Raw genomic sequence first — 23460 nt, 5'->3', positions numbered from 1 at the left:
ATCTAATGGACATTCAATATATAGCAACACCAACACGTACGCTGCACATCAATCTCTTTTGTGTTCTCTCTCACATTTAGGTAGAACTTACTTGTCATAGAATGACTTGAACCCAAAAAAAAAACAAAAAACATAATTTTATAATATCCTTGTTATTTAAAATTTAAATAGTAAAATTATATATTTATTTCAAACAAAACTTTATATTAAATCGAAATTATTATAGTAATATTATTATTATTTTTGAATTTATGTTTTAATTACTTAAATATCTAATTTGAATAAAAATATCGTTTCACATTTAACACAGCGTAGGTTTCAAAAAATACAAAAGAAGGTGTATTTTCAAATTTTAAACTATTTATAGAGTATTTTTTAAATTATCCCATATCTTAATCATGATTATTAGCCAACTATCCAAAAAATATTACAAACACTGAGTGAGTGCTATCCGCGCTATGCAACGAGATTTTATTTTACATTTTTATTTAATCAATAATTTAATTTTGTTAATTTAGAATAGTTTATATTTTGAAATTATAACATAATATTTCAAATTATATAGCTAACATAGTATTAGTATTTCTAAAAAATAGATTTTTTAAAATATTTTAGATAGATAATATTTTGTTGTATTTTAAATTTTATACATATTAACTATATATATAATTAATATTTTGATTATTTTAATAAATTTTTGTCATTTATTTTTTAATTTAATTTTTTAATTAAAGTGTATATTTTAAAAATAGGAAAAAATCAATTCAGTTACAGATAAAGTTTTTTTTTAGTTACACAATTTTCAGCTTTGTCAATAGCAATAAATCCATTAAATAGTTATATATATTTTCTTCCTCCTGGAGGAAGTACAAGAGGTATACATTGGAAATCATGGGATAAAGTATGTATAGATAAAGATGAAGGAGGGTTGGGGTTTAAGGATATCACAGATTTCAACACAGCAATGCTTGGTAAACAGTTATGGCGTCTCATAGAGAAGCCAAATACTTTATTCGCTCGAGTTTTTAAGGGTCGGTATTTCAGGAATGGGTCACCTCTGGAACCGATTCGTTCATATTCTCTGTCATATGGCTGGCGGAGTATCGTCTCTGCTAGATCTCTGGTAAGCAAAGGACTAATCAAAAGGGTGGGATCAGGTTCTTCCATATCTGTATGGAATGATCCATGGCTCCCAACCACTCGCCCGAGACCAGCTAACAAAAATCAACATAATTTATACCCGGACCTCACAGTGGAGTCTCTCATTGACTCCTCATCACGTACTTGGAAATCACAGGCAATTCGGTTTTTGGTGGATCCACAAGATGCAAAAATTATAGAAAGCATTCCTTTGAGCAGGACTCGGAGGGTAGATACTGATGGATGGCACTTCACCAAAAACGGGAAATACACGGTCAAATCAGGATATCAGGTAGAACGGATCTATCCAGACAGAGAGAAACCACCTTTACTCATTGGTCCCACAGTGGATGTTCTGAAAGCCTTCTGCTGGAAAATACGGTGTCCACCAAAGTTAAAACATTTTCTTTGGCAATTGCTGACAGGATGTATAGCAGTGAAGAAGAATTTACAATCAAGGGGAATTCAAGGGGATATTTGTTGTGCAAGATGTGGAGCCCAGGAGGAATCGATAAACCATGTGTTTTTCGAATGTCCTCCAGCACTTCAGGTTTGGGCTCTTTCGAAGATTCCATCAAATCCAGATATTTTTCCAACAGGTTCTCTTTTCACAAATATGGATCATTTATTCTGGAGAGTACTTCCACAGTTGGAAGATCATCAGTTTGCATGGATATTATGGTACATCTGGAAAGCTAGGAATAATAAAGTTTTCAGTAATTTGGATATGGATCCCATGGACACACTCAAATTAGCGGAAACAGAATCTACATTGTGGGCTGAGGCACAAATAGTGAATGAACAAAGGACAACACCACAGATAGAGAATATGATCTTGCCGTCTATTCATTTTCTTCTCAATTTTCTATAATAACATTTGGCTCTCATTTGATATACTTTTATTTTTTACTAATTAATTTTTACAGGTTTTATTAGTTTGTAGGTTTTTAATGTACCTCTATATATTTGTTGTATTAGTCTTTAAAAAAAACTTAAAATACTAATATTAAGCTATAGATAATATTATTTTTCAAAATCAATATATTTCTTTTCTTTTAAAAAAATATTTAAATCCATTTAAACTGTAGTATAATTGATTTACAATTTTGATGTAGAAAGAATAACTGATTTATAATAAAGTTGGAGAAAGAAAAATTATTTGCCACAGTACCTATCAACCAACTTATACAACTCGATATATATAATATATATATATGTTACTTCAAATGAAACAATAAACTACCAAAGTTTAATGAATTAGTTGAATCACTCAATTATACTTCTTTCTAATATCGATAACTTGTTTTTTTTTCTACTAAAAATTATATAAGAAGTTGATGAAATACCACAAATTGGCAACCACGTTCAGAAATACTCCAACATTTGAATTTATCGTTTAGTAATTATTTTGTGTTTATTACTTAGAGGTGGAGTTGGATTTATAAATTTTTATAAAATCTACAAAATGTCGTACCAAAATCAACAAAAATGAAAAAGAGAAACTTTCACATATTTTTCTAATTTAATCATTAAAATTAAGCTAAATCAATTTAACAAGGGGAAATTACATGTTTACCACTTTCATGATAGGGAAAATTACATGTTTACCACTTTCATGGTACCACTTTTCATTTTTACCACCACTAAGAAGACATTTCAAAAATAATTTCTTCATTAAGTGGCAAAAGACTCTTATGCCATTTTTATTTATATATATAATAAATCATTATTTAAATAAAAAATAATAAAAAAAAAGAAAAAATAAAAGAAAAACAAATAAATAAAAAATAAAATTAAAAAAATAAAAATAAAAAAAAATTAATTTTTGAATTATACTTTTTCAAATTCGAAATTTTTTATAAATTTTTTTCTCTGAACTATTTTTTCGAATTTTGTTTTTATTTTTTTTTCAAATTTCTTTTTGAAAAACGAAAATTATATTTGAAACTATTTTTCAAATTTTTAATATATTTTTTATGTATTTATTTATATATTTATTAGAATCATAAATTTCACATTCCAAAAACCCTACTCCAACCCTCAACTCTAAATCTTAAGTCTAGATTAGTTAACCCTAAAAGTATAATTGTCTTTTATCCTTCACCAAAAGTGAGTGTAAGAGTGGTTAGTGTAAATTTGAAAAGTGGTATTATGAATGTGCTATTTGTGGTAATTTCCCATAAATAAATAATGATAATTTATATATAATTATATATAATTTATTTGTTTTGAATAAATTTTATATTTTTAAATAAATTTTACATTTTTTAAGTTAATTCTAGTTCACATTTAAAATTTAATTTATATAATTAAATAAGATTTATTATTTTTAATAACAAATATATTATTAATATATATTATTTCAAAATAAATATATTATATATTAACTTTTGTGGTAAATTTAAAATTGTATACTGCTTCTGCTCTACCAATCCATTTATTAAAAAAATTTAATGAAAACATACCGCTTCTGCAGCATACTGCCACTGTTTTATCATTAGCTATATCAATTGAGGCCTAAGGTGAATCATCCCTGCAAAACACTGAATATTTCCATCTTTGATTTGCCTTCTTATTATTCTTCAATTCATCATCTACATCTCATGAATACGATTTTTTGGAAGTTGAAGGTTTTTTTTCTTCTTTTCCGAAGACTCCTACTCCTCTCCATGAGTTATCAGTGGTGATGTCAATTTATTCATCATTTAGTTTGATCTATCTACATACATTTTTCAAATTCGAACATTTTATAAACTTTTTTTTTTGAAATTCTTTTTATGAATATTTTAATTTTTTTTTTCAAATTTCATTTTGAAAAACGAAAATTATGGTTGAAACTATTTTTTAAATTTTTTTATATATTTTTAAGTATTTATTTATATATTTATTAGAATTCTAAATTTCACATTTCAAAAACCCTACCCCACCCTCAACTCTAAACCCTAAGTCTAGATTAGTTAACTCTAAGGATATAATTGTCTTTTACCTTTAAATAAAAGTGAGGGTAAAAGTGGTTAGTGTAAACATGAAAAATGGTACTATGAATGTGCTATTTGTGGCAATTTCCCATTTAACAAGCTATTGATTATAATTGTAAGAATTATATTATTAAATATTTTTTTTCTTAAAAAATAAAACTGAAAACGAAAAATATAATAACAAACCTAAAATTGATAAAATAAATAAAATAACCACAAAATAATAATTAACATATGTATAATATAAAACCAAATATTTTAAATTAAAAACATATGTTCAAATAATTTTTAACTTGATTTTGACCCGCCCTTCAAAAGGCAGGTATATTTTTTTGTTTTTTTTTTTGAGAAATTTAATTTTTATATTTATGTAATATTAATTTATTTAATATAATTTTGATAACTATATTAAATATGTCAAGTTGCATAATTATACACTCGTGCCATATGCATTTCATAAATTGTTTTAAAATTTATTCTTAAAAATTATAACATATTATATTTTCTTATTAGTTACCTAACGTAATTAGTCAAGAATATTCATATTCAAAAAATCTGACTCAGAATCGACTTGAAAATCAAAGTCTTATATTCTATTGAACATAGCCTATATACTCGAACAGTTCTTAAAGTGTTATATCTGAAAACCAATATCAAATCCAAGCTGCACCAAAGACCGAACAAATTTTTGAAAAATGTGTAAAAATAAAATTTTAATATAATCTATTAAATATATACAGATATATGTAAACATGTCAATATGGTCTTAACTAACTTTAAGTAAAATCACATTTAATAAATATTTCTTAATCAAATAACCTATTTAAAACTCGTTAAACTAAATGAGTTTATATGAATATTTATTTCTATTCAAAGTCCACCTAAATCCGTTAAACCCTATTTTAATATCATGTACTTTGTTAATTGATAAACTTAATGTATGTGTAAAACATTTAAAATTTAAATAAATTAATGTCTTGTTTAATAAATCACAATTTCTTAGGCTAAGATATAAGTTTTGTTAATTTACGATGATAATGATTTTTGGAAAAATTGGTGTTCAGTTGTATTGTTGCTATAAACATATGTTAAATATGATTACAGACTTTAAGTTGAAATGCTTTTATATACTTTGTTGATAAAGTTTTTTTTATTAAATACTTTTATATCGATGTAAACAGATTTGAATCATACATGGCTGGAACTGAATGGAGTAATATATAAAAATTCGCTTCAAATATTTTAATATATAAGATTATATTTTTGTCAACTAATATAAATTATAGGACAATTCTCTCAAATATCCATTTTTAATTTTTTGTCACAAAAATAGCTCTAAAAATGACCAAAATAGCTTTTTTATTTTGAATTTTTAATATTTGTTTACTTTTTATTAAAAAATCTGAAACCATATTCTACAACCCCACCCTTTAACTCTAAACCCCTAAGTCTAAATTAGTAAACCCTAGGGTAAAAATGTATATTTTTATCTTTTAATAAAATTTATTTTGGTCATTTTTTTTATTGAGAGCTATTTTTGTGATAAAAACTTGAAAAATGTTATTCTAGAAAATTTCTCTAAATTATATATACCATTATTATTAGGCTTGTGTAAAACTGTCAAAAAGTAAAAAGCAGTTTTAATATTTTATTTTCGGAAAAAAACAATATTTTTCAACAGAAACAAATTAAATTGATTTGATATAATTTGTAATTTTGTATTTTGCTTGTGTTTTAATCTATTCTTATTTTTTTACATGGGTAAAGATATTAGATGATAAGAAACTTGTTGTCAATCATATTGTTTGGGTCGGTCAGTGAAGAATAAGATTACTTACCATTAATTATTAAATATATATTTGTCGACCAAATACTATGCATTTATTTCTTCTACACACATATATTATGTACCGTTGACTATAATATGTATATTAGAGAAGTGGATCCGAGAACTTTGGAATCACAACGGAGGTTGCAAAATATTTATGTAAACGTTATGCTCAAACTATTAAGGAGTGGTGGTTACTTTGGAAAAAGAATATCACGCGGTGGTTACTTTCAAAAATTAAAAGGACTTTGCAGTTATCATATAAAAAAGTATGTATTGTTGAAATAATTGTTTGGACTCTATTTTTATCAATGGGTCACACTATTGTTTTAATAGAATACTAGATTCTGACCCGTACTTTCGAAGGGCGGGTATACTTTTTGTTTTCATTTTTTGTAAGAAATTTAATTTTTATATTTTTCTTTTTTTTGTCATCCTATTTATTTATTCTTTGTAATCATATTTTTGTATAAATTTTAATCAAAAAATATTATATAAAATAATAGCAACTTAGAAGTTGACCCAACATACTCTATTTTCCTTATAATCATATGTATATATACCCTTTTTTTTGTAATCATATTTATTTATTTTAGATTTTTACCCGCACTTATAATGTTACTTTATAATTTATTTATTTTTCTGTAAATATGTAACATTTTTATATGTTAAAAAATGTTTGTGTATAATATTTTTAAAAATTATTAGTATTAAAAAAGTCCTAATATATTAAAATATTCTTAAAATGATTAAGTATCTAAATTGGAGACTAAACCTGTATAATAATGACCTATCAATTGCTTCAAATAATTTATGAGATTGTTACCGAAAGTTTTTAAAAACAAAAAAGAGATGCATCTTATCATATAAATCTAAACCGTTAGAAGTCGGTTAATATACGTAGGTGATAGAACCTGGGTCCCACCACTATTAGAATTTTTATGAAAAATAAAAGGAATACGGTTATACACTTATACCCAAATTTTTAGATGCAGTAATATTTTTAAGTTGGACACAACATATATCAATGGGTGATGTGATCCTAATTTAATAGTACTAGATTCTTTTTCCGCGCTACGCGCGGATTACATGGTTCAAATTTGTTAATTTACTAAATTTTCCACTATATTTACAATATTATTAATTGTTTATATAACATTTTAAAACACAATAATTTTATAGTTCACCTGCAATAATTTATTTTATTTGTTTTAAATTTTTAGTGAAAGCATATTTTAAATCATGTGATACAAAATTGTAAATTGAAAAATTTTATTGGTGAAAAATCAATTTTTTAAAGATATTATATTAAATTAAATCACAGATTAATACAAAACTATACATGTGTTAAGTTGTAATTACAAAATTAGTTAGATATTTTAAAAGTTTATTTTAGTGAAAATGAAATATTAATTTAATTTTAAAATAAACACGACATTAACTAAATATTTAAAAGTTTTGTTTAAGTGAAAAATGAAATATAAATTTATTTTAAATAAATTTGAAGTTACTTAAAATATTTAAAATATTTATTTTAATGAAAAATGAAATATATATATTTTATAGTAAAAAAAGATATGAAAATATTTTATTCAGATATAATTTCAGAGTAAATATATGAATATCTACTTGATTTTTTGTTTTAGAATAATTCAAATAATTTAAATATTCATACAAAAAGTAATTTTAACAACTTTTTAAAAAATGGTCCAAATTAAAAAATCACACATGAATTAAACTCATCAATTCTGTTTTAGTAGAATAGATTTATTAGATTTTTTTATGGTTCGGGGCTGTTGCCAAATCAGTGTTCATTAATTTGTTTATCATATTTTTTTTAACTCTTAGTTTTATTTTTAGTTCATATTAGCCAATTTTTTTGTAACAAAGTTTTTATTAGCCAATTTATGTACAGTTATTGTAATTTTAATATGTTTCTTGCAACTCATATTCATTAAGTAATTATCTTACCTAGAAAGATTTTCTTGTTAGAAAATAAGTTATTAAATTATTTTTATAAAAATATTTTAGCCAATTAAGAATTTTTTATTTCTTTTAGCTGTTAATAAGAATCGGTAGGCCATATATTTAGAAAATAAATCCATCAAAAATACTATTTTGATAAAAACTCATTACAAATGTAAAGAGATTTGCGTACTTTGATCATAATACAAACTTTAACTCTTCTTCAACACGCCTCGACTGGGTTTCGTGAGTTTGTCCAAACATAGTTGCGGTGGGTATTTTCATATAGGTTTGGAGAATACTTGCGCTTTGTAAGTGGCCAAAAGGTTATATAGATGGAGATGGGGAAGTTGAAGAGAGTCGTCAGGTTGGGGTTTTTGATTTGATTAAGGTGTTAATGGCTCTGAACGGTGGAGGAAGTGTCTCTATCTAGTCGAAATTTTGAAAGACGGTCGTATGAATTATTTAATGGTGTAATGTGATTTGCCTTAACTATTTTAAGCGTATATGAATTGTGTAGGTTAGGGTTAACGAAGAGGGAGGAATATGATATGCTATTGGCTGGAATGATACATGGAATTAGTGTAAAGGTTTTCGAGGCCCATCAATTTTTCATTAAAAAATTCATGATGACATGGCTAAATGATTGGTTCTAAATATTTTATCATATGTGGCATGCCTAAGAATGCTTGAAATTAGTTGCTTTTATATAGTAGTGATTGATTTCAACAAACAGAAGTTTGTTTCAGGAACGTGGTTTGAAAGTGCTTTGATATTATAAGAAAAGCTGTTAACTAATTATCATAATAAAATTCATAATTCTCAAATATTAGGTGTTTCTCTCTCGCATGCGGACATAAAAAATTTATAATTATTTATTAATACATTATTTACTAATTATTTATATTTTCTTTTTTTTATAACCAATTTTTAATGTTTTATTTGGACATTCTTACCTATAAATTTTTTGACATTTGTTTTGTACGCTATATTTATTATTAATAGATAAATCTTAAAATTACTCAATATTCTATTTTCAATTATATAAAATTTAGAATTTTAATTCATTAATATTTATTTATGTTTTTTTAAAATATCTTCACTAATATTTATTTATGTGTTTTTTTAAAAAAAAATTTAAAAGATTTTTTTCAGATAATAACACAACGTATATATGTTATCTTTTTATTTTAAAACACATTTTTTAGATTTTGGATAATTCTTATTATCATAAATTTGAATCACTTATCTAATCAAAATAATTTAAATTCGTTTTGTAGGTAATTTATATACTTTATTCATTAAGAGTATAAAATATATTAACAAGTCTAACTTTTAACGTGGGAGCTTGAATGGAAAAGTCACTTCGCAAATAATAGTAGAAATATAGAAAGAAGAACAGCAGCATAGCTTAATAAGTTAATATATAATATTGTAAACATAGAATAAAAATATATATGCAAGACTTATTATAAACACTAAAAGTATTGATCATAACCATATAAATAATCGGTTCAAAATATATAAAAAATATATAAAGTTATTCTTGAATTGTAAAAAAAAAAATTATTTATGTAATTCAGAATAGTTAATCTTTATTTTAAAGAATTCAAGTATTATCTTCACATCAAAAAGAAACCAGCTAAATTTAATAATATTCTTAAATCTTTTAAAAAAAACTAAAGAATAAACTAACATATGACCTCTATACACCAACATTTTTAAAATTTTTAAATATTATAATATGTTTCTTTTGCAAAAGCTATTATATTATTTTGGCAACGAACGGTTATTATATTACTCAGACTTGAGATGGTTTAGTAACCAGGTCGAAATAGAACAACCAACAAAACAAAGTTCTCTATGAAAAGACCTCGCGGTACTCGCACGGCTTATTACTTATAACTTCACTAAACCCATTATGCAATTTTAAAAACTAATCCTAACTATTACTATAGTTAAGCTAAAACAAACATTAGAAAAAACAAAACAATTATCTTTTATAAATTTTTTAATAATTAAATAATTTTACAAATTTTAAAATAAATAGTCAGATAAATAGATAATTTGTTTTAATAAAAAACATGAAAATTAATTATATTTCAGATGACAATAAGCAAAACATTTTAAATATATTTATTTTCTTTGTTCATTTGTTTACCCGTCCATGGCGGGCCTACCCTAGTAATCTATCTATATATATAAGTAGACATTTTCTTTTCTTCTGACAAGTGGCAGGGGGGTTTGCTTCCATGTGTCCTCTTTTATTTTTTCATCAAAATTCACATGTTTGTTATATTAAAAAGTTACCGAAGGAACTTGAATAATGCAAAAACTCAGAAAATTAGAATAAATAAACAAATAACAAAAGAAGGCAAAATTTTTGAATCTAATATAATTTCTGAGAAATGTAGTTATCTAATCGTTCTTGCACAAAGAATAATTATATGAAATTTGATAATTATTTTATTGGTCAGTAAAATTCAAGATGAATAAAGAAATAAGTAAAATAATATAAATAATTTTAAATACTTAATTTATGAACAACTAAAAATAATATTAACTTTCACTCTTTATTAGTTTTTACTATTTTCTATTTTTTAATTTACAAATTAAATATTTATTTCACTATTAAAAATCATAAAATAACTAAACTAAAAAGAAGAAACTAGAGCACAACATATGGTCTAAACCTAAAACCTCCACAATCACAGAAAAAACACACAAAATTCCATAATAATACTAACTCAATAAAGGTTCGGAGCTAAAAAGAGATTAAGGATGAAGAATAAATTACCTCATCTTACCATAGAGTGTTTTAGCTAAAATAATCAGAAGTCAGAAAAAAGCAAAAAGATAAAATCTGAGACAAAGCATTCCTTCGAACACAAATGTGTGTGATAGAGTACCAACGCAAAGAACCAAGAAAGCGAGTCAGAAGAAAAATAATAACCAAAACGCCAAAGTCAGCACGAAGTAGGAAGGCACATGCCTAAAGCCCCAAGAGTCAAGCCACCAGCTAAAAGGTAAGAAGCACCTCACAAACTAAAGCAAGACGCCCATGCCAGCGAAGAACCACAAAACTTTCGATAAAAAGGACCAAAGCTCCATGAGACTAACTTCATACATCTATACCAAAGAAAACATGGAAAGAAAAGAAACAACCTGAGTGAGTGAGAATGGAAGCCATCCACCGAAAAACCAGAGCTCAAGCTTGATACCATAAACAACCTTCCAAGCCCACTAAGCATACACAGAGGAAAACACTATCAAAAACTAGAGTGACAAACATTGAAAGAGAGCAAAGAAGTTAGATAGAGGAAAAAACATCAACGACGCCTAAACTCTGACTCAACCCAAGAAGATGCATTCTCCAACATCAGCCAAAATTTAAGGAATAAGGGGAGTAATCAATATTGACCGGAACAACCTACGACGCAGTGAGAAACAACCGCACAACTTGGAACTCATAGGCCCGATCTACAACAAATACGAGATAATCTCACAGGACAAGACGGACAATAAGAACTCTGCTCCAAAACATAACAATCATTCCTCGGAGAAGCACCAGGTAAACGAAATACAAAGATGGTGATAGGTAAGGTTAAAATATGGAGATATGGCAAAAAAACAACATCTCAAAAGAATAATGTTCAAAATTTTGAAAAAAATAAAATATAATTTTGACTATGAAATCGTTAATATTAGAATCAACAAATATATAAATGCAAAGTTATTGAAATTAAACACAATACTACTATATACAAAGATGGTGAGAGGTTGACGTCACCACTAACAAATACTACTATATACACAACAACACATTATTGAAAAAACAAACACAAAAATATATTAACATATCACCTATTACTACATAATACAATAAAAATACCAAATAATGCTTTTAACAAATAAAGACGACTACACAATTACATCATCAAAACAACTCATACCTATCAACAATAAAACAATATTCCGCTCGAAGCGCGGATACTCCCTAGTCGATCTATATATATAAAGTAGACTTTTTCTCTTCTTATGACATGTGGAAAGGGGGTTTGTTGACATGTGCCACCATATTTGTTTTTGTATTTTAGATCCTTCTTTTTTAAAATTATTGCAATTTGGCCCACTATTTTCTAATTGTGCACTATCTAATCCTTCTCACACTAACCATCATAATTTGAGAATCTATTTTATTGCTCACTAATAATTCAAGAAATAAATAAAATAATATAAATGTATTTTAAATGTTTGATTTATTCACAACTGAAAATAGCATAAACTTTCACTATTTTATTATTTATACTAAATTATATATTTATTTACTATTAAAATCACAAAATAACAGGTGTTCAAAAAAAATACAAAATAACCAAATTAAGAATAAACAACTAGAGCACAACACAAAATTTAAGCCTAAAACCTCCACAATCACTGGAAAGAAAAAAAAAACAAAATGCCATACTAACACTAACACAATAAAGGTTTAGAGCTGAAAGGAGATGAAGACCGAAGACTAACTAACTTACCTCACTGTACTATAGACTGTCTTGGCCAAAACAAGTAGAAATAAAAAAGGGATAGAAAAATAAAATCTGAAACAAAGTAATCCTCCAAACACAAAGAAGCTTGATCAAGCACCAACGAAATCAGCACACCGGGAACCGTTCTCAAGCTATGAAAGAGAGCATAGAAGTCAAATCACCAAAACTAGATCTTAAAAACCAAAACGAGCAGAGACTATTGTCGGTAAGCCAACAACGAGGAAGATAACATCAAAGACGAGTAAATTCTGACCCAATCCAAAGAGATACAGTTCCAAACATCAGCTGAAATCTAAAGAAGAAGAGGAGCTGCCAATATTGACTGAAACAGCCTACAACGCCGCGAGAAATAACCACACAACTAGAAACTCATAAACCCGATCTACAACATATACCAGATAATCTCAAGGTGAAAAAGACGATGAAGAACAAGAGGAGGAGGTGAGTCTTTTTCCCGTGATGGTGAGAAGCCCCACAATAATGAAAGGTAAACGAAATATATTGATGGTGACGGCTCAATGTCAAAATGTGGGGAGAGGGCAAAAAACATCTTAAAAGTTAAAATATTCGAAAATATGAAAAAAATAAAAGACAATTTTGACGCTGAAACCGTTAATCTTAGAATCAACAAATGCCTAAATGCAATTCACTACTAACAAGTATTATACTCACAAAATACATTATTCTAAAAACACACAAAATATATTAACATATCACTACTACTACATAACAAAATAAAACACCAAATAATGCTCTTAACAAATGAAAATGACCACATAGTTATATTATCCGAAAAATCATACTCATAAAAACAATAAAACAATAGTATGCGCTTTGCGTGGACACGCCTCTATTAATTCTATAAATGTGAACATTTATTTTACCAATTTTATCTAGTAATTTCTCAGGAAAGCTTAACCTGAACAAATCCTCTTTATATTAAAGGAGGAGCATTATTATAAACTAACATTGAGCTCATGTGTTATTAACCAAATTGTCATTACTTAGGTGGAAACACTAGAATCATTCTCACATCTTATAATTAAAAGTCATCTTCTCACTAGACTAATTACATATATTGTCATTATTCATTACAATGTATCCTACATATACTGTTATTAATATACTATATGCTTCCTATCTATATAATCGATAACACACATACGCCATACATTACAGATTTTTCGCAAGTTGACATGTCTGTTTCAGTGATTGTACTTATTATAAAACTTACCCATATAATAAAACTCATATGAAACATGATATATAGGAAGCCATGGTTGCGACAGTACATGATATATAATATGTTAAATTTTTTGATATCAAGCTCACATATATAAAATAGTTATAGGGTATAATTTATTCCCTATATATAATAAGTACTAGTGGAAGCCATGGCTCTGATGTTGTGAGATAATATACCTTCAATGAGTAATATAAACAATTCATAATTATGTTCTTCTTTAAAACTTTGTTACATGACATTTATTTTGATTAATATTTTTTGTATTTTATGAGATACGTGACATTTATTTTGGGACTGGACAATATAAATTGTTTTATATTGTAAACTCAAAATGTCATATATAAAAAAATTATGAGCATTCTTGAAAAATTATAAAATACATTCAAAAAGGAATACCATATTAAATTTCTTGAAATCTCTTATTTTTGCAACAAGACTTTTTGATTATGAAATTATCATAAATGGTAACATACATAAAATTTGGAAATTGATATAATTCTTTCCGATTAAGTTTAAGGAAAATATCATTTTTAATGTGAACTTCCTTAATTTTTGCTATAAGCATATAATACTTTATATAATTGTCTGGAAACTTATGAACAATTAGGGATTTGCAACATTGCTTTGTGGCAACATCTAGATATCTTAGGTGATAAGAAGAGAGATCAAATCCAACAACTGAACCATAGTCCATTATCTTGTATCCCCTGGAGTTTTTTTTAGTAAAAACACTCGTTTTAAAATAAAATTAAATTAAAATAGGCCCTTATGTATTTTGAGTCATAATGGATATTAAGGTTCGATAATGAACCTCTTTCACAATTTCGAATCCTAATCAGCCCACTAAATTTGAAAATTCATATTATTTACTTCATTTTTTCTAAACTAATATTACTTACTTCAATTTATTTTCATTCTTTTACAATTTTATGTACTCCAGAACAAATATAATTTTAATAAAATTTAACTATAAAATTTCGATAATAAGAAAATTACTGTTTTTTACCATAATAATATTATCGTTACCTGGTTATTCCAGTAACCTTTTTTGATTAAAAACTTCAGTAAACTTCCAATCCCAAATTGGTTTTCTTTACATTAATCCGTATATTAAATGTTATTTATGCTACTCTATACCATTAAAATATATCACTTTTCTTTTATTTTTTCAATATCTGTAGATTAAAATTTATAATTTTGTGTACTCCACGATGCAAAAAAAAAAATTGTGTACTCTATTCACTCCGTCCAAGTTGCAGGTCATCATCTAGTTTGTATATATAAAGAATCAAACTCCCTACCTAATTACTCATACCTTACACTTCCACATGTCTAAATTGTATTATCTTTCTCTTCATTAAATTGTATTTATTACCCTTTTTACAGTGCCATTGATTCATTTTATATTCCTTGATCTTTATATGGTTGTTTTCTGTTAACTTTATTGATATCAAATCAATGTAACATATTACATGAAATATAAATTACATCAAACATGTTGTTAATAAGAACTTTTAATAGAGACAGCAGTAACACGATGCTTCCTAACGTATTCGTAGGATAGGCTGATTCGCTAGCTTTCTTCCACTTCGTTCTTGGTCTTGTAAGATGTTTCTTATGGCTCTCAGTTCTTATGAGTAAATGCCTTTTTTCTCTAAGAAGATCGTTGGACGCGATCCATCCGTTACATCGCAATCCGTCCCAAACACTCCCGCTGCAGGAGATAACATGCTTTGTTGTAACTATCCATGGCATTGAAATTCTTTCGTTTTGAAACCAATAACACCAAACATTGGACGTATCTCCATCTCTTTTTTTATCATCATTCACGACGTTCCATTCCAAAGTCTCCCACTCTATATTATCACCATAGATTTCACCGAAATGAACTATAAGATCATCTGACTTGGGAAATAACTTATCTTTGAAAGTAGTCTTTTGGATTGAACCCCTCTTGGCGTACTCAAGACTCGCTGGGCCCATACTCTTCCAAGTACCAATTACCTCCATTGACCATTGACAGTTTATAATGTGGAAAACGTTGGTGTTAACCACTATCCAACTTTGTATAACGTACGGCCAACCATAAACCACAAGGTTTTGATAACGATAATGGAGTGACGCCATGAATTTCACAACGATGAAACTCTCGTAGGAATCAATTCACCAAAACCACTCCGCCTCAGGGTGGGCAATCATCACCGCCTTCACCGCAGGAAGTTTCACTTTGGAATTACTGAGATCTTTCCACATTTCTATCCCACAAAATGTAAGACTCAACTTTGTAATCCCTGGATCCCAAATCCATTGATGAAAACCAAATCTCAATTGAAAACAAAAAGTTTCAAGAGTTACATAATGGAAACCGCATAAAGAGAGTGAAAGCGGGAAGACATCTACACAATAATCCAAGGGTTGTTGTTGGATCAAGGACACACAAAAACTCACATTTGGAGAGACAAGAACAATGATGATTGGAATAAGAGACAACAGATTCATCACTTAGTATTACTGAAAACTAAAATGAAACAAGGAAAATAAAACTAAAGGAAGAGTACAATCGACGTCGGAGTCGACGCCGGCCGGAAAGCACAAGATCTAAAGGTTGTGTTGATCGCACAAAAAATCGCCAAAGAGAAGACGGTTATGCAATTTTGCATACTATCTTTGGTATACTAATACATTTATTATTATTTTTCTAATACGTAGGAATATTAACGAAGTTGAGTGAGGAACAAGTGAGAAAACTATGAATTAGGAATTGAGTATTCTTACTGATGGAATATTGCCTGAGAAAATTGATGAGAAATATTTCAAAAAGTAACAATGAGAGCTGAAATTATATCTGACTCATTTTAAGTTAGATAATTACCTAAGTGAGGATATACCAGTTATTTATGTTGGAAATATTGATGTATTCATTTTAGCAAGTGTTGAAGCCAAGATCAATGGTGATTATATGTGTAAAGAATTGGTATTAGGCCGAGTTATCGACCTTTTTTATTCGTTATATTATCAGAAAAAATCTTTTAAATCTTTGGAGATATCGTTGGAGAAGAATCAAGCAAGTAAATGTTTTGAGATGTTCACATTTTCAATTGTAAATTTTACACTTTCAACTGGTGGACACAAAACATATTATGAAATGATTGAGTTATTTCACTTAATTTGTAGCGAGATGGCATCCAAAGGTATTTGATATGCAATATATTCATTGTTAACTGCTTTGTCGAGAAGCTTTCTACGAATTGGATTAATTTCAAGACCTATCTAAGGCAAATTCAAAGTAGGTTTATGTCATTAGATGATATACTACTAGACTAATAATTGATATATAAATAAGAACCTCATCAATGATCATATGTGTTCCATTCAATATGAAAAGTGTAAGTCAAATCGAAAATAACATTCAAACTGGATGTTGTTGATAAGAAATCCAAAGGAATTTGTTACAAATGTAGAAAGCATTACCATGTTTAATCTAATGTTATACTTTTTCTAACATTGGGCAATACACATTATATCATCATATAACCTCTAACACTATTACTACCTTCAACATATGTTATATTGATAAACAACTCCACGGATAATGATTCTACGATGAAGTTCTCCCATAACATTTGGATCGACGAACAATTCTAACGTCATTCTTGATGGACAAGCTCTCTCTGCAGCAAAAGACCACAACGAACGGTTCTTCTCTTTGATTAGTTCATTTATTCCATCGATCTACCAAGGTATGTTCTCAAAATCTCTTGATTTTGGAACTTTTTGTGTTAAGGAGAACCTGATGAAATCTTAAGTTGGGCTTGTTTAGAACATAATTAGTGTGATTTGGTGATGAATTTGGTGTTGTGGAATGATTCTTGTGATGATTCTTTGCTGTTTGAGCCACAAAGATTCTATTAATCTTGAAATACAAATTTACGAGTGGTGTCGATTGACACCTATCTACTGTCGGTCGACACCCTCCGTGTTGTAACGAATTTTGATTTCTGGTTTTTTATTATTATAGATGGACGACCGTGACAAGTGAGAACACGCTGACCAACCTGGAGCATCTGGCTCCAACCCTCCTGCTAACAATGAATTCCTTGTGCATGACCATGGTCAAAGAGAGAGGGCCTAAATATGCGACATGATTGGTTGGGAATTGCAAAGAATGAAGTCTACAAAGACAAGTGCGTTTACATAAAAATATCAGAGAGATGGGATGGGTATGACACGCTCTTGATGTTAGGATTGAACCCACAAAATTTAATATTCATAAAACCCTATTTTTTTACTCTTAACGCTAACAACAATATAAAAGCTTTTTTCTAGTTATGATTGTAAGCTTTATTTTAAACTACAAAATTGATAAAAAAATTATTAGTTTTATGTATCGTAATTACTCCCTCCGTTTCGGTTGTTGTAGAGAAAATAAATTATTTTAAAATAAGTGTTGTTTTAGAATTTCAATACAAAATTTATTAATAAAATTTTTTATTTCATTTTTCTATTAGTTACGTATATGTAGTTGTGTTTTAATTTTGGAAATATACAAGATCATATGTTTTATTAATCTGTGTAAATAAAATTAAAATGACAATTAAAATGATACGGAAGGAGTAATATTTTCGTTTATTAATAACTAATAAAGTATATTATGTACTATTATTTAGAGTTTTTATCGAATCTTAAATATTGTTGGGGTCAAAAACGGTTATAACGGAATTAACATCCGAAAACCCTCGGAAATCGTATCTTCGAAAAGATAGTAAAAGAAAAATATGATTTTCGTAAAAAATAACCAATACGAAGTTTTTACGAGGAAGTATCCTTGAAAGCTCAAAGTGGACAAACCAAGCTCGGACATTGCGCAACTACCGCACATGCACGCTATCCGGTCGCTACGTAGCAACCAAGTCCGAGCCAAAGCTCGGTCGCTACGTAGCGACCGAGCATCCGTCCCGCTCGGTCGCTACGTAGCGATCGAGTTCGGCCAAGCTCGGTCGCGACGGAGCGACCGAGCGTCCGTTCTGCTCGGTCGCTACGTAGCGACCGAGCTCTTCCGAAACGTCGATACGACACTAGTCCATGCGTTCTCGTCAAACCTTCGATGCTATCTCCCGAAGACCATAGCGAACTCGGTTCATGTTTTCTGCTATTCTAAATCATCGATCAAACTTTACAGATTGAAACCGCGGAAAGTTCGTTCTTTATCGAAAGAAATCGTAGTAAACGTTTCGAGTCGGAAGACGGCCCAAAGGGACCTAAAACACAACTCGAGGCCCACCCTACGATTTCTTAACCAAAAACCCGTAAACCATGGTACGATTTACGTTTGACGCGCAAAGAAAGATAAATGTCAAGTTTCCGCGGATAAATACGAAATTTTGAGGATAATTACGAAGATCAGAAAAAATGGAATATCTCCATTTTATGCTATGACGGCTTAAGGGCAGAAGAGTAAAAGCGTAAACCGACCTTGGAGCGAGTATATAAGAAGTCCTAGGCGAGAGGCATGGAGATAGACTTTTTCAGAGTAAACTTAGCACTTAGAGCATTTAGGCAACTTTCTGTTTTTGTTATTTCGAGCTGCGACTCAATTAGGTTTAGCCGTCTTAGGGTTGCTAGAACTAGGAATCTCACCGATAGCTCTCGAGCCCAGACTTATACCTTGTTGTAACGCTTATACCCAGATTCGAAATAAGATTTACTTTGCTCTCTTTTGGATTTCTTATACTTTATCGTTGTTATTTTCGTGTTCTGATTGTTTGACGTGTGGTATTAACAGATATCCGGATTCTCTGGAAAATTAAAGTTTTCATAATTTTCTTATTTAAACGGAAATCGACAGTGCGAATTTTGGTTCCCATAAATATCTCAAAGCCGCGATTGAATATTTTGTAAGTTAATGGTATGACTTATTTAATTCTTTAAGTAAATTAGTTTATTGAATTTTACATAATACATGATGAAACATGACAATGTGAATAATATACATTGAAAAAGAGAAAAGAAAAAGGGAAAAGACAAAATGAAGGGGTGGACCGCCAACTGGAGCATGTCTGTATTCTTCTACCTTCTACTGTCATAAAATAATTATATTATTTGTTCCTTGCTTCTTCCATGAAACTCACCGCTTAATAAACACACTTCTTTCTTGTTGTCAACAACTTGGACCAGAACAAATATTAACTATATCCAACTTTAACGCGGTCATGATTTGTTTGATTGGATGATGGTGAAAGTGAAACTACAACTTCTGATCATGTTTTCTACAATAACTTGATACGATGATGGTGAAAGTAACCAACTTTTCCAGGTCTATACATTACTATTCACTCGAATATATAATTAATCTATAACCAGTTTTCTCCGTTAAACAATTTGTAATCTTGGAACAATATAAAACTTTAGTTTTGATTGGTTTGTTTGTCGGTGTTGAGTATCTTTTTTCTTTCACAAACTAAAAGTTATATAGTTAAAGTGACCTTTTGTTTGTCGGTAGAGCAACAAAAATGGGATGATTAAATTATTAATCAATCATTATAACCTCTTAAGTCATATATGCTTTGATTCGTTTTATCTACAGTTGCCAATACTTGCATCACAACCTCGCAAGTCGTATATGAAACAGAGCCACATTATCGAATTTAATTCGTTTCATTCACCTTTGCCAATGCTTCCATCAAGATAATCATCCATCTCAATCTGGAATTTATACATTTCATTGAGATGAGCTAACAACTATCTAGTTATTTAAAATAGACGGACCCGGACTCCATTTGCAGTATTTTACTTATATATTCTCTGTGATTTGCCATCTCAACAATGACCGACAGTTTATATAAATTTTTTATTAATGGTTTTCATCTAAACAAAATATATAATTGTCCTTCTTGAGCAGTTAAAATTTTTAATTATTAGTTGACAAAAAAAATTTAATTATTAAATATACTGACCATAGACCACTAGATGGTATTATGTATTTTTTTAATTATACGAATTATATAAGTAAAATGACATGTATTAAGTATTAACTAACATGTATAACCCTATAATTAACACCATATTTTTAGTGCCAGGATAGTGGACGGAATGTCAAAATCAGTAATCTAGTGTTAATAATTGATCTATTCTAAATAAAAAATTGCTATGATCCAATTGAAATAGTAGATTTTAATTGGTTTAAATTAGTTAAATTAATATGATTGGTTTTTACTTGGCTTGTATCGGTGTTTCAATACTGAATTATCGGTTTTTGACATTTGATCAACTGTTTCAATAACAAAATATATAATTTGATATATGTCATTATGTTAATCATACATTTTATGTTTTACTCCTACATTGGAATTTTTTTTAATATGTTGATATGAAGGTCAATAATTATTGTAACTAGTAGCATTATTGTTACTAGCAACAAAGTAGATTTAACTTCTTTTACACCAAAGTTCGATATATCTATTTCTTTGATCAGTTGTGCTAACCACATTAAATAAACAGAGAACTTAATAGCAGGGAGAAAATAAAAATAAACGAAAATCAATTTGTTTCAGCCAAAAAGAAAGATTGATCGTCCCTAGGAAAATGATTTTGAATTGTTTTCGCTAGCTAATTAATTTTTTAAAGACTATAATAATATAAAGTCCACAACAACTGTATAGTTGCGAACGCGTTTGGGTAATATTACAAAACATATACTAACACATCCGAGTCATCGTTACATTAACAGGCTTCACTTTCCTCTTTCTCCGTCTCTCTCCGTCTCAGTTCCCAGAGGAAGCTTGTTGCTTTTTCCAGCTTCCAAATCGGAGATGCACGCCAAAACCGACTCCGAGGTGACGAGCATCGCGGCGTCGTCACCAGCCAGATCCCCTCGCCGACCAGTCTACTATGTCCAATCACCGTCTCGTGACTCCCACGACGGAGAGAAAACGGCGACATCGTTCCACTCAACTCCGGTGCTAAGTCCGATGGGATCTCCGCCGCATTCTCAATCCTCCATGGGTCGCCACTCACGAGAGTCCTCCTCGACCCGATTCTCCGGGTCTTTGAAACCCGGGTCTCGGAAAGTCAACGACGGCTCGAAGCGGAAAGGACACGGCGGGGAGAAGCAGTGGAAAGAGTGTGCGATGATCGAAGAAGAAGGACTGTTAGATGATGGCGAGAGAGATCGTGGTCTGCCTCGTCGGTGCTATGTCTTGGCCTTCATCGTTGGCTTCTTCATACTCTTGGGTCTCTTCTCTTTGATTCTGTATGGAGCTGCTAAGCCTCAGAAACCAAAGATCACTGTCAAGGTTAGTTTTTAACTTATTCAGATCTGATCCAAAGTCTCAGATCTGAACTGTTTGGTCAAAATTTGCAGAGTATAACATTCGAGACGCTTAAGGTCCAAGCTGGTCAAGATGCTGGTGGCGTAGGAACGGATATGATCACGATGAACGCGACTCTGAGAATGTTGTATAGGAACACGGGAACTTTCTTTGGCGTCCATGTTACTTCAACTCCAATCGATCTCAGTTTCTCTCAGATGAAAATCGGCTCTGGATCTGTAAGTCCTAACCTAACTTGTTTATGTTGAACATAGGTTAACCTCTGACACACAATTAGGCCGGCCAAAATTAACCTAACTGAACCGAAATTTTCGGTTTTTGATTCGTTTGGTTACAGTTTATCGAATTGGTTTACTTTGCTAGTTGGTTAGTTTAATTTTTCATTAATTTTGTTAACAAAATATATAGATTTATATCAACCCAAACCACAATTATATCCAAATTTACACAATTTTACCAAAATAGCGGGGGATTTAAGCAAAACTACCCAAATTTTGGCCAGATAAAACCAAATTGAAAACCAAAATTAAAATGTTTTTTTTAAACTATCCAAAAACGGAACTGAAACGAATCTATGTTTGGGTAGAAGTTTGTGCAAATCAAACTAACCAAAATCTGAATTAGCCGAACCGGATTAACCGTTCTAACCGAAGCCGCCTACACATAATGGTCTGAGCTTTGAATGTCATGAGACAAAATTGGGTTTCTTATTTGTTTGTTCTTTTGGTGGTTTGATTTATGATATTTTGCAGATTAAGAAGTTTTATCAGTCAAGGAAGAGCCAGAGAACGGTATTGGTACATATAACCGGAGAGAAGATTCCGTTATATGGAAGTGGCGCGACCTTGATACCGCCAGCGCCTCCAGCTCCACTTCCCAAACCTAAAAAGAAGAAGAAAGGAGCTCCCGTCGTTATTCCTGACCCGCCCGCACCTCCTGCACCGGTGCCAATGAAGCTGAGCTTCATTGTCCGATCACGAGGTTACGTGTTGGGGAAGTTAGTGAAGCCCAAGTTCCTCAAGAAAATCGAGTGTGACATCAACTTCGAACACAAACTTCTCAATAAGCATATAGCCATCACCAAGAATTGCACCGTCACTACTGTTTGAAGAAGGAAATAAACATTTTTAGCGAGGAAAAAGCGTCGTCGTATAGGGTAACGTGATTTACAGCTCAACGGGCAGCATTTTGGGTTGTTGGGGCAACGCGTGGAAAGTGCCCGAAGGAGAGAACCATCGTCGGTGGCTTTAATTTACTTGAGTGGTTGGTTATTTGTATGTGGAGAATATATAATTTTATAATTATGTGTATTATCTCACTAAGCACGAGGAATCGCAATTTATTTATTTATTTTCTCTTCCTTTTTGAATATGTTAATTTACTTGTTTTAATTAATGCAATGATTACGTAATTTGCTGTTAGGCATAAA

At 29.6% G+C, this 23460-nt stretch overlaps 2 protein-coding genes across 5 annotated transcripts in view; one reads left to right on the top strand and one right to left on the bottom strand.

Annotated features, from left to right (window-relative positions):
• LOC103833097 overlaps positions 1–23460 on the bottom strand; it is a 1138500-nt gene that overhangs the window by 961321 nt on the left and 153719 nt on the right. The window lies entirely within an intron of this gene.
• On the top strand, positions 21368–23442 carry LOC103833105. Its single transcript, XM_009109196.3, has 3 exons — positions 21368–21995; positions 22064–22249; positions 22784–23442. The coding sequence occupies exons 1-3, from the start codon at positions 21513–21515 to the stop codon at positions 23138–23140; spliced, it is 1026 nt and encodes a 341-aa protein (XP_009107444.1). The 5' UTR covers positions 21368–21512; the 3' UTR covers positions 23141–23442.

The sequence above is a fragment of the Brassica rapa genome, chromosome A08 (assembly GCF_000309985.2).
Source record: "Brassica rapa cultivar Chiifu-401-42 chromosome A08, CAAS_Brap_v3.01, whole genome shotgun sequence".
NCBI lineage: Eukaryota > Viridiplantae > Streptophyta > Magnoliopsida > Brassicales > Brassicaceae > Brassica > Brassica rapa.
This window is presented reverse-complemented; position numbering and strand designations above follow the sequence as displayed.

Excerpts from the sequence above, each read along its gene's own strand:
- LOC103833105 (XM_009109196.3), top strand. The coding sequence starts at position 21,513 with ATGCACGCCAAAACCGACTCCGAGGTGACGAGCATCGCGGCGTCGTCA. Across the intron at positions 21,996-22,063 it reads AACCAAAGATCACTGTCAAG|AGTATAACATTCGAGACGCT; the intron begins GTTAGTTTTTAA and ends CAAAATTTGCAG. Across the intron at positions 22,250-22,783 it reads TGAAAATCGGCTCTGGATCT|ATTAAGAAGTTTTATCAGTC; the intron begins GTAAGTCCTAAC and ends GATATTTTGCAG.